Source organism: Ipomoea triloba, chromosome 7 (genome assembly GCF_003576645.1).
Source record: "Ipomoea triloba cultivar NCNSP0323 chromosome 7, ASM357664v1".
Lineage (NCBI taxonomy): Eukaryota > Viridiplantae > Streptophyta > Magnoliopsida > Solanales > Convolvulaceae > Ipomoea > Ipomoea triloba.
Genome location: NC_044922.1, coordinates 24589311 through 24602944, shown reverse-complemented (window position 1 = coordinate 24602944; position 13634 = coordinate 24589311). Strand labels below are relative to the sequence as shown.

The 13634-nt window shown below is 35.6% G+C and overlaps 1 protein-coding gene across 1 annotated transcript; it reads right to left on the bottom strand.

Annotated features, from left to right (window-relative positions):
• Nucleotides 1-431: 431 nt before the first annotated feature.
• On the bottom strand, nucleotides 432-6975 carry LOC116024815 (DUF21 domain-containing protein At4g14240-like). The gene is made up of 13 exons (XM_031265816.1): nucleotides 6588-6975; nucleotides 6015-6091; nucleotides 5688-5766; nucleotides 5479-5606; nucleotides 5139-5222; nucleotides 4908-4979; nucleotides 3727-3794; nucleotides 3203-3290; nucleotides 3022-3095; nucleotides 2549-2927; nucleotides 1796-1842; nucleotides 1572-1653; nucleotides 432-798 (listed from the first exon to the last, which is right to left on the bottom strand). Exons 1-13 carry the CDS (start codon nucleotides 6832-6834, stop codon nucleotides 736-738), a joined length of 1488 nt encoding a protein of 495 aa, XP_031121676.1. The 5' UTR covers nucleotides 6835-6975; the 3' UTR covers nucleotides 432-735.
• Between the last annotated feature and the right edge of the window lie 6659 nt (nucleotides 6976-13634).

Genomic DNA, 13634 nt, shown 5'->3' with positions numbered 1-13634 from the left:
AATTGAAATTTTATAATTATAAATTTATTTTAATTTTGACATATTTAATTTTAATATAATAAAAATAATAATTGTAATTATAATTTTTACAATGATAATAAATAAAGAAATAGTTAAAATATAGTGGAATAAAATGACGAATCCATAAAAAACTGAAGGAAAAAAAAAACTTACTAAGGTAGTAGATGATGAGGTGAATGCTAAACTTTTTTTTAAAAAAAAAAACCTAACTATTGAGGATGCTCTAATAGAGCAGTCAACAAAAAGAATCTACCTTACAAGATTATTGATGCAGAATTAAGGAAGAATTACAAAAATACTGAGAAACAGTTTCAACATTCACAAAACTGGATTAGATACAAGCAAGAGAGAAAAAGTTGAAATGTTACAAAAATTACTAAGACAAGCTAAACTCTAAAAAAATTTAGTCATTCGAACCAATATAAACTTCTCTCATTTTATTTTACACAAGCTAAAATGGAGGAAAATTTCATAAGAAAGAAAAATCAAATACGTATATAAAACAGAGAAGGAAGAATTTATCTACAGCTACAAAATATTACTATACCATACTCATCATTAAAGCCTACCATTGTGATTTTAAGTGTTACAGGTTGGTTACAAGCAAAAAGTCTACCATCCGCATCTTACATGTAGTCAAGCAATTTAGTTACGTAGAAACCTTCTATAGACAATTAGAGCCGGGTGGGCACTCATTAAGAGATTCTTTTCGCTTTATCTATTTGAGTCGTCCTCAACCGACTTCTTTGCCTTTACTCCTTGCTTTCCTTGGCCTCCCTGGTTAATTGAAATACGTAAACCACAAAAATATGAAATGGCACAGCACAGTAACACACGATTTGTTTCTACGAATGATTTCTAATGTTGGTTTTGGTCCATTCTGGATCCATATTTTGTAAGGGAACTAAAGTAAGCAAATTTTCAAGTATAAACATATCCGAATGACTTTTAATTAGTTTTTAAAGACAAGAAACCCCAAGAAAACCCAGTGGTTCTATTTCTATACCATCTCTTGTTTACATTTTTTTTTTTTTTGAGTTAATACCCAATTTAGTCCTCGACTATAGTAGTTTTTCTCAAATTAATCCTAAATGTCTTTCTGTGCTTAATTGGGTCCTCAACTTTGATGGTTTTACCTAATTGAATCCTCAGCGGTTAGAATTAATGACTAAATCAAGAAAAACCACTATAGTCGAGGACTAAATTGGATATTAACCACTATAGTCAAGGACTAATTTGGGTAAAACCACTATAGTCGAAGACTAAATTGAGTATGGATAGAAGGAAAATTACCAAGCTACAGACATAGGACTCAATTAGGTAAAACCATCGAAGTCGAAGACCCAATTAAGCACAAAAAGATGTTTATGACTAAATTAGGTATTAACTCTCTCTTTTTTCTTTTTCTTTTTTTACTTACATCCATAGGCTTGTTCCATGTGTCAAAGCAACGGGAATGGTGTTCTTGAGATAAGAATGCACAAAATTACTGCATCTTTTATTTATTCTGATCATTGCAAAGCAAGTTATTAAGATGCTGCATAACTTACCGAAGCCTTTTGACCTGTCAGCCTCCTAGCAGAAGGTGCTCGAGCGACAGATGAAGCTGCTGCTGCTGCAGCAACGCGTATTCTGCAATCATAATAATGCCAAACAATCCCAAATTGCTATTAGGATAATTTAGGTTAGTGTGCTAAGGTTATCTAAGATATTAATTGTCAAATAAAAAGGAGGAAAAGGCATGAAATACAAACAGAAAGTTGATATGTAATACCTTTTGTGTACATCAATATATACATCAGTCTCATCTACAATTTCCTCCTGCACTCGTAAAAAACAAGTCATAAAAGATGTGCAACCAAGGACCTATAAGTTACAAAATGCAGACATCTCTCGCTAACTTCAATCATAAATTTTGAAAAAATGTCAATCATAAGTCCAATGAATAGTGCAAGTGGGTCCCCTGACTGAAGGGGGAAAAAACCCTTCAATGAGGTACCTTAAAATGGCCAAATAATGCAACTGGATCCTAATCTTAAACATTAAGCATGACTAGGTTAACATGTGGTGTTCTAATACTTGCATCTATCCCAAGTGTTTGAATTGTCTTTTAAGAACAGCCACCGGCTGTCAAACATAAACAAGATACCCATGGCTGTTGAAAAAAAAAATCAATTTTTTAAAATATAGCAATGGCTGTGATATTGCTGGATGGAGTAAGCCACGGTTGTCAGAGTCCTGCATCTTAAGTTGTTTTTTTGTTCAAAGATGTCCAATTCATCAAACCAAATCACCACCACATATGAAATAAGTACACATGGAAACCTAGTTAATGCAACATTACTGATAATCTACTGAATATGTAAGATTAGAACCTGATTGCACTATTTTGCTAATTTAGGGTATCTCATTAGAGCTTTTTCCAATTAAGGGATCCCATTGCACCTATTTATTGGAGTTAAGAGGCCAATTTGACACTTTTTCCTATAAATTTCAGTAAATTCACTAGCATGGTAGGAAAGGTTACTTGCAGAAGTTCTTCAAAAACATCTTCTAGAGTGATGATGCCAATGACTTCTCCATCATCAATATCCTCAGAAAGATCAGTAAAATTATTTGTCACAACACCATTTTGCTGCAAAGACTTTTCTTTACTTGCTGTTTGCAGCAGCAAATCCTTATCAACATTTATCACAATACTATTTAATATTTGATCGTGCTTCTTCAACAGAGGAGCAGTTAATTGTGAATCCTCATTCCCAAGTTTGCTCTCTCGAATTTTCTCCTTTTCATGAAGAATAGGAGGGCTCTTATTTTTCCTGTTCACTTTCACTACAGCTGCCATGTGACTACTTCCCTTTTGAAACTCATTGAGAATATCATACAAGGGCATATCTGCTGGAACCCTGGAACGTTGGTGCATAAGAATTTATAGAGTACTTATGATTCTGCTTAGAAATACAGAGTAAAACGGTAAAAATAAATTGGGAGGTAACAGACCTAGGAATCCTCCTGATGGAAACAGCACTAACAGGAGTCTCTGTCTCTGCTCGCACAGTAAGAAGACTTTTCACCTGTATTGCAGCAAAAAGAACACATGACAGTATTAATCCTCTAATCTGCAATTGGTAAACTAGATAATAGATGTCGTGGAATCTTGACCCTTGAATTTCATACAGACCAGTAGAAGTCCAATAATGTTCTTTGGATTCCCTGAATAAACAGGAACACGACTATGACCTCTGGCAAGAATTTTTCCTATTGCTTCCCTGTATAAGTACAAGGTGTATTAGATAGATGATTTCAGACTTCCAGAAACCATGTCAGACAACATAAAAAAGGAAAACGATAGGAGATGACGCAATGATGAAGATCTCTCTCTCCCCCTCTCCCTCCCAGAATTTTCCAAGTAATACATAATACTATGATGTTCTCTTACTCTGATCTGAGATTTCCCTGTTCTTTACTTTTTGGGAGAAAAGCATAGGTTCATCATAAGAGCAAGATGAACATTCAAAACTTGAGAAGGTAGAATACCATGTATCATGTTGGTTATTACAGGTAAAGACACAAAAAGAAATGGACAGTTTCTATAGGACATGTAAAAATCAGCACTCTTTTGCTAATGGGCAAATGTAACATACAAGATAGGTTGAGAGGGAGATAAATATCCTGAAGAGATGGAAATCTTATGCATAAACGCACCAATCCAACTTTGAATTTACATCGAGGGAAAAGGTTGATTCAATAGGCGTCATAGCCTCCTCAGCAGTCTGCACGTGTTTCAGAAAACAAGAAGTCACAATTCTCTACAATAAAAATACAAAGTTCTAAAGAGCACGTATAATTGACACTGAATTGGAGAAACAAGATTCATCTTTGAGATTTGGAGAAACAAGATTCATCTTTGAGAATATGCATGAGACGGGGGTTGACCAAAGGTAGTTAAAATTAGAGAGGAAAAGGTAACAGAAAAATCATGTGAGCTTGCTGTCTATCTACTTATTACAAGTGAAAACACAACTACTTTTAAGTTCAAATTGTTCCAGCAGTGTCAAACTCTAAGTTCAGATTGTTCCAGCAATGGTGGTTTAAAATTGTTTCCTTCTCATGATTTATCTTATAAGATTATCAACTGAAACAATTTAGTACTTGAAGGCGTCCATGTTAAAAATTAAAAAGAGAAAGGATGGCAAAACAGAGAGTTAACATCCTCTCCATACAACAGGGTTAGTTGGGTGAGCTTCACTAATCTCACAATAATAGGATTGTTATATGGTAGAGGACATTCTCACATGGCTATTTTCTTTTGTGGGAGAAGTCCTGGGAATCTTTTCAATTTTGGCTATGTTACAAAAGTGATATTTTGGTGATTCTCTTGGTTAATCAGACATGCCTGGAGATTCCTTGGCTTTATACTTGATCCATCATGTATGTACCTACTTAAATAGGGCTTGCTTTATCATTGTTGGAATATACTTCTTAACAGCTAATTATTTTATCGTACCATTGCTTGTATATCTTGTTCTTATCCCACTATTATTTACTAGCTCAATCGTATATTGTGACACCAAGGAGAGTCTCTTTGGTCGATTGATGCTCGATTTTTTTATTTCTGTATATGTCACTCTCTCACATCATTTTGTACAGAGAGGGTTTGTCCCTTGCAGCCTCGCTCTTGCTTTTGGGCTAAGGTGTTTGGAGTAATGTCCTTGGCCATATGCCCCACATCATACATGCACTTATTTTGCTCGTTATTTATAAAACCCGGTAGGGGTGTACCTTGGCCATTCCCACCATTGGGTGGTTGCCCTTTCCGAGCAATAAATAAATAAGAAACAGGAAACTGAGAGAAAGTGAACTTCAATGCATTGATTTTGCTAGACCTTTTCCGTCAAATCAAGTGCTCCACTAATGATGGTAGCTTCATCATGTGTTAGTTCACCGCCTTTACCAGCCTAGAGTAAAAGAAGAAAGAAGCCAGTAGTTTATGATGAGAAGAGCTCAGTTACAGCCTGAAAGTATCACGGTATTACTTAATTTCATCATGGGGTAAAATGAATTGGTCATCCCAGTAATGCATAAGCTTTTTACTCTCAATAATGCACAAAAATTACCTCCTGGCTGTGGATAGAAACGAGGGCTTTAAGCTGAGCACGCCGGAATAAAGCATCATGATGTCCCAATACCAAGTCAAGAACCTGAATCACCACATCAACGTTACATGGATAAAAATCATGAATAAATCACCACATCAAGTCAAGAACCTTAATTTTCAATCAATGAATAAATATCATGAAAATGATCATTCAATTCCTCCAAATTATGCACAATAAGGCGCAATTTCGGATATGCGGGAAACTCTTCACTCTTGTCATGTTATTCAAAAGAAAGGAAAGAAACAAACAGATTTAATGCAGTTTCCAGATGTAATAGCAAGAGATAAATGAAATTTACCTTTCCGATAGGATAAGCAATTGGAAAGCAAATAATCATCAAAATACGCACGAGCCACACAAAGTTAGCACCAACAGCAAGTCCATATCTAGAGCATACTGCCTGTGGAATAATCTGAAGCGGCATATCTAAAACAAGTTAGTATAGTTTTAGAAAGATCTCTCTGCTTCCGAGATGGAAAGAAATTCATCAATAAATCAATACCTCACCAAAAGCTAAAACAAAAGTTACAGAGAGAACAACAGCAACTACAGGATGAAAAAGTTTGTCCAAGTATATAGGAAGAGCCTGCAGAATCCATGTGAGAATGGAAATCATATTAGTAAACCTCTGATTCCGTTGCGATATTGAAGCACAATTACTTTATCCTGGGCACACTCTATGACCATTCCTGCTTGGTAGTGAAAATTTTCATCTTTGAATTTATGGTCTAACCCTTTTCTCAGGAAGAAAAAGGGAAATATTCTAATCAATTTGATAAACTACACAAATGCCACTCCTAAATCATAAGGTTGATAGAGACAAAGCAAGCTCACCTCCATGGCAGCAGCATTACACAAAAGCAAGGTAACAAGAAGCTGGTGCTGTTTTTGAACAACGGGCAGAATGATTGCTGAAAGCAAACAAGTTAACCATTAATTAATGAAACAGAAAGCTAGTTTAGAGTGGTTCAGTTCAAGAATAGCATATGAAACTGCAAAGATACACAAATAGGAGAAAAGGCTAACAAGAAGAAGAAGATGATGATGAATTTGTGTTCAGCAGAAGCAGACAAATTAGATTACGCCATTAAAGGAAAAGAACACATGCAATACAACAAACAGATGCAGGGCATAATTGAACCAAGCACATAGTATAACCTAAGTGTTTGCTCAAAATTGTGCCGATGACTAGGTATTAATCGATACAGGGCATACACGCTGAATTGCGCAAAATTGAAGTGAGAGAGCTCCACTCCATTAAAATGCCCGATAATCAACACAATGTTTGTTTGTTTATTTTTTTTCTTAATAAAATCGGTGAACACACCGCCACACATTACAGTGATTAAAACAAGTAGCGAAAGCTAAAAGGCGCAGAGAAGAAAGAGGAGGGAGAAGCAGAAGCACCGGCTTGTTTCTTCTCGGATGACGTGCCGCTGCGCTGGAGAATCTCGAGGTCGACGAGGCCGAGAGACATCAAGCCTAGAGTGAGGCCGGACATGATACCGGCGAAGAGTACGAGGAAGCAAGAAACGCCGGCGTAAACGAACCACCAGGGGTTTCCGAAGGCGATGTCCTGAGAATCCGTGAAAGAGCTCTTGGCGGTGGCGTTAATAGCAAGGGCCATAGCTAGGGCGTTGGCTAGCATCCCCATGGAGGAGAGAGGTTCCACTGCGCCGCTTCCTTCACGCTCTCTCCAGTCGTGTCGTTTATTGTTACTCTCTCCTGTGTCCTCTCCGGTTGAGGTTGACTAGCAGAGCAGAGAGAGAAAATGAAATGAGGCTTCCTTTTCCTTTTCCTTTTGCATTAACCTACGGGGTAGTTGTAGCTGACGTACGGCATGAAGACTGACACGGACTACATCGCCTCTACTACGATGTAACCTTAAATTAATGCATACTTTCTCAAACCGTCCCCATTTGTTTGCATTTAAGGAAAATCTAACCTTTTTTTCCTTTTAAAAAAATATTATATACCAAATATGTACTTTTTCAAACTAACACTAATAACTTAATTGTGCATGAGACACTACTAAAAAAAGAGCAAGCAAGGAATTAAGAAGAAGACGAAGACGAACATATCTAAAAGCAAATTAAAAAAACTTTAGAATAATTCTAATAAAAAGTAGTATCTACAATCTAATACCATACCAATTACAATAAGTATTTAAAAAATTATTTTTATAAACGTGCAAATTAAATATTAATTTTAATGTCAATTATAATAAACTTCTCGTATATAATCTTGCACATTAGGAATTAAATCAGTGTGTGTGTGTGTGTGTATATATATATATATATATATATATATATATATATATATATATATATATATATATATATATATAAATGATTATGTGAAACAATTGCCTTACGTGAGAAATAGGATGTAATTATATCTATAGAGCGAGTCCAGGTCAAGGGTCCAAATTGGATTTTTTTTTTAAATGCGGTGGCATTATTGTAATTCGATTGTCTGAGACTAAATTTGAAATTGTTACCAAACACAATGGGACCTCTGGTGAAATTATATATATATATAAGGCATGTAATGGGAATTAAAAAAAATGTCCATCAAATTATTTGATAAAATGAATAGTTCGGATTATTTGGATTTTTTATTTTTTTTTATGATTTTCCTTCTTTACCATCTATTATATTATTTTCTTTTCTTAAATAACCTCACATTTCATTAATATAAGGCAAAAACTTGTGTGAGACCGTCTCACCATGAGACGGGTCGGGTCGGATCGGATCAAGATGCAAATGTAACACTTATATGCACAAATGTCATACTTATATGCTCAAATGTAATACTAATCATGAATAAAATTTTTGTTACTTATTAGGGTAAATGTAATACTTTTAAAGGAAAATACAATACTTTTACATTTCGATTTAAAAGTATTACATTTTTCCTCAAAAGTATTATATTTGCCCTTATAAGTGAGAGGCACTTGTCAACATTACTTATTATGAAAAATGTATTACTTTTTCTCTTATAAGTAACAAAAATTGTATTTTTGATTAGTGTTACATTTGAGCATATAAGTGTGAGATTTGCACATATAAGTATGACATTTGCATGGTTCTTTGACTCGACCCGACCCGTCTCACGAATAAGGATCCGTGAGACGGTCTCACACAAGTGTGATCCTTAATATAAACTTAACGGAATATTCCGTTAACTTTTAATTACCCATTAAGTTTTATAAGAAATGTCTTAGGTTTAAAGTCTATCTCAAAGAGTTGGCATAATTGTTGAACATATACTACGAATATTAGAGCATGTATATTACTGAAAAGTAAGTACTCCACTATATTACTCTTATTAAATTAAATAAATTAGTAGCTACAACAAAAAAAAAAAAATACATATGCATTTCTTTAATTTAGAATTCGATGTCTACAATGCATTTATTGAAACAAATTTATTCATTATCAAAAAATATATATATATAATCTCATTAGTTATATTGTCTTTATTTTCTACAAAGATAAAATACAAAGATTCATTACCTTCAAATTCATTAATTAATCATATTCACTGCTACAAAAAACCGATTAGCTAAACACTCATATTAGTCAAACAAATCAAAATTGGTTGATAAGCTATGTTACCAAACATGACCTACTGTATATAAGGGTAACCACAACTAAGTTGGGTCGGCTTAGTAACTACAAAGTTAAGTTAAACTCTCAATATGAGTGGCCTATTGCTCATTCTTGGTCTAAGCCAGTCAATTATAAATAATTAAGATTGGAGAAAATTGCCATTTTGGTCCAATGACTATAGGGTTCCTCTTAATTGAAGTCCACGACTTCCAAACGTGTTAATTGCATACCCTGACTATTCAATTTTTGTCAATTTTGTCACTCCGGCCAAATTGCCGTCCAAATGTCGCCGGAAGTTAAAATAATGAGGGTAGTTTAGACATTTCATATCTTTCTCTTCTTATCCGGCGAACCAATTTTTTCCTCCATCTTCTCCGGCAGACAAAGCAGCCATGGATGCCTATACAGAGCTTAAATTTGGACGATCGAGTGCAGAGCTTCTACGCACCGTAAATTTTCATCCATTTTCTGCGCACCGTAATTTTGGACGATCGGCGATCAGGCCTCCATCTTCTCCAGCGGACAAGGCAACTAGGAGGAGCAAAGCGAGTGGAGAGCTTCTACGCATCGTAAATTTTCATCCAGATGAGGAGCTCATGTCTCCGGCGAAGCGCCCGATCGCGAGGTCCGCCGATATTACCATCCCCCTAGCTTGAGTCGGACTTCGTTCCTCGAATCTCTTGTTCTTCTCTCTAACATCAAAGTTAGTTTCTCTTTCCCCTTGTCTTTACTCGAGATTGGAACATATTCTTTTTTCTTTACCTTCTCTATTGATTTTTAGTATTTTGTAGCATCAGATTCGGATTCGGTGCGTAGTTGTCTGTCTTTTGGTTGATTAGCGAATGAAAATTTACATACATTTAAGCTTTGTACATGCATCCATGGCTGCTTGGTCCGCCGGAGAAGAAGGTGGTTCGCCGGAGAAGAAGAGAAAGATGTGAAATGTCTAAAATACCCTCATTATTTTAACTTCCGGCGACATTTTGCCGGCAATTTGGCCAGAGTGACCAAAATTGACAAAAATTGAATAGTCAGGGTATGTAATTAACACTTTTGAAAGTCGTAGACTGCAATTAGGAGGACCCCTATAATTAGTAGATCAAAATGACAATTTTCTCTTAAGATTGGGTTTAGTCAATGTACCCTATTAAATCATAATTGTAAATTTTTTTCGTCATTAAAATTTTTTTATATAAAGACATTTAGTTTAAATATAATAAATAGGGAAAATTGCATTTTTCGTCCCTAAGTTATAGGGTAATTGTAGAATTCATCCCTAAGTTGTGGTAATACTCACTTTTCGTCCCTAAGTTCTCATTGGCGTTGCACTTTTCGTCCCTGAGTTATTCGAATTGCAAATTTCGTCCCTAAGTTATCATTGCGTTGCACTTTTTGTCCCTAACATAAGTGCGCAAACTTCGGTAAATTTTCGTTTAAAAAATTTTTAATCGAACTTTTCCGATTCAATGCCAATTTTTTTAACGAAGTTTACTGAAAATTTTCGATTAAAATTTTTTTAAAACGAAAATTTACCGAAGTTTGCAAACTAGTCAGGGACGAAAACTACTTCGGTAAATTTTCGTTTAACAAATTTTTAATCGAACTTTTCCGGTTCAATGCTAAATTTTTTTAACGAAGTTTACTGAAAAAGTTCGATTAAATTTTTTTTTTTAAAACGAAAGTTTACCGAAGTCTGCAAACTTAAGTTAGGGACGAAAACTATTTCGGTAAATTTTCGTTTAAAAAATTTTTAATCGAACTTTTCCGGTTCAATGCCAATTTTTTTAACAAAGTTTACTGAAAAAATTCGATTAAAATTTTTTTAAAGCGAAAGTTTACCGAAATTTGCAAACTTAAGTTAGGGACGAAAAGTGCAACGCAATGATAACTTAGGGACGAAATTTGCAATTTGAATAACTCAGGGACGAAAAGTGCAACGTCAATGAGAACTTAGGGACGAAAATTGAGTATTACCATAACTTAGAAACAAATTCTGCAATTACCCTATAACTTAAGGACGAAAAATATAATTTTCCCTAATAAATATTTACGTAGTACGTATTATAAACTGCCAAACCAAGGTGGACCACCCTCCAAGGCTCCAATGGGCCTTATAAGTATCTTGTTATGCGTGTACTACGACATAAGATTCTATCATGCGTGTCATGCAGAGAGAGAAAGTTACAACTTGCAACATAAAAATCATTTAACGAATTACGGAGTATATAATAAGCCAAAAATATAATATAATTAAAATTGTAAAAGATAGTCACCACTTGGTACTTTAATGTCAGCTAACCCAATAAGAATTGCCTAAAAAAAAATATTATTTTTTACGAATTTACTGCACATATTTTGTTTATAGATTCATCAAAAACAAGTTGTACTAAACTGAATATTGTTTTTGTAGTCAAGAAATTTAGAGTGTATTCAATCAAGATTTGTATAGACTTTTAAAGTTGACAGGATAATTGAGCATCAACACCTGACCCGAAACATCAATACTGACCCGAAGGCAATAAACGGTCACCCTTTACACAAAGACGACACATTGATGGGATGATAATTACTCCAACGACTCTCCATTATCACGACCCAACACTCAATGAATGCTCACCATTACCAGTACTCAATGCAGCTCCCCGTTACCCGCACTCTGTTACACTCACTAGAAGAAAAGTCGTTGTAGTCATAGTATAAGTAGCAGACTTGTGGTAGAGGATGGGGACCTGGTTTTTACACACGAACACTCTTGTACTGATTACTCGTTGTATTCCACTAGAAGAAAAGTCGTTGTAGTCATAGTATAAGTAGCAGACTTGTGGTAGAGGATGGGACCTGGTTTTTACACACGAACACTCTTGTACTGATTACTCGTTGTATTCCACTATTACTATTTAGATCTCAATATACCCCAGTATTTACCGTCATTGGTGCTTTCATTGAGAGCTGAGGCCAAATCTCAGGCAAAGCTTTACATATTACAAAAGAAGGCTACCCCGGTGCCTTCCAGGGCAGGGTGTCACCTCCTCATCAGCGACGTTTGCCTCTTCTTTATCCAGTAGTGTCCTGCTCATCAAGTAGCGTCACCTCCTCAAGCGGTGTCATTCAAGCAGCGTCACCCCCTCAAGTGGCGTCATCTCCTCAAGCAGCGTCACCTTCTCAAGTGGTGTCACCTCCTCAAGTGGTGTCACCTCTCAAATTCCGTGAAAATAAAATAAAATAAATATGCCGAGGTCATGACATCGGCCAATTTGGGCCGAGGTCGTCACCTCGGCCATTTTTAGCCGAGGTCGTCACCTCGACCAATTTTGGCTGAGGTCATCACCTCGGCCAATTTTGGCCGAGGCCATCACCTCGGCCATGGCCAAGGCCCGTGCCTCGACCACAATTATCACAAATAAAAAAAATAAATCTATTCCCCTTAGGGCCGGCATGAGATCCGATCTCGCTAGCTACCTAACGGGAGAGTGTTTCCAAGGTAAAGCTTAAGGCTTTTTTACGAAAACACCACACTCTTTTCTCTTAGGGCCGGCACGAGATCCGATCTCGCTAGCTACCTAACGGGAGGGTTTTTTTCGGGTCAACCTGAAGGCTTGGTTTCGAAAACACCACACTCTAGTCCCTTAGGCCCGGCACAGGATTCGATCTCGCTAGCTACCTGATGGGAGAGTGGACCTTCGACCGGGCATACGGCCGGTCGAAGTGAGCTCGCACGCAAAACGCTAAAAAAAACAAACAAAAAAAAAACAAACAAAAAAATATGACGAGGTCATCACCTCGTCCAATCTTTGGCCGAGGTTGTCACCTCGACCATTTTTGGCCGAGGTCGTCACCTCGGCCATTTTTGCCCAAGGTCATCACCTCGGCCACAATTATCTTACCGTTTGAAAATTTTTTTTTACACAAATCATTACTCCCAAACCACCTCAACCACTCTTGTTGACTAGGGAGTGTGGGGACTGGTGACAGGATAATTGGGCATCAACACCTGACCCGAATCATCAGCACTGACCCGAAGGCAACAAACAGTCACCCTCTACACAAAGACGACACATTGATAAGATGATAATTACTGCAACAACTCTCCATTATCACGACCCAGCACTCAATGAATGCTCACCATTACTAGCACTCAATGCAGCTCCTCATTACCAGCACTCCGTTACACTCACTAGAAGAAAAGTCGTTATAGCCATAGTATAAGTAGCAGACTTGTGGTAGAGGATGGAGACCTGGTTTTTACACACGAACACTCTTGTACTGATTACTCGTTGTATTCAACTATTACTATTCAGATCTCAATATACCCCGGTATTTACCGTCAAAAGTAATAGGATTTTAATTGACTTTCATAGAATCTTTCCAAACTATTCTAGAATCTTTTAAACTTTCATAACTTTGTATAAGTCCGTAGGACAAATATTTATAAACTTTTTCATGTTAAAAGTCTACAAAAGATCATTAAATTCTAAATTGAATATACCTTTACAAACATTTCATAACTTCTATTAAAATACATAATTTATAATTTTCTTACAAATATCTTTATTTTTCTCCTTTCTTGGTGAGAATCTCCCATTTATAATTACTACTAGTTTTTTTTTATGCGCGATGCGCAAAAAATATGTGCACAATATTAATATTTTATATTAAAATTTTAAATTTAGTTAGAGTTTAGCTATTTAAATTATTGTGAATAATAATAATGTAAAATATTTTTATAAATTTTATATTTATATTTTAGAAAATAACTAACATATAACTATATATATATATATATATATATATATATATATATATATATATATATATATATATATATATATATATATATATA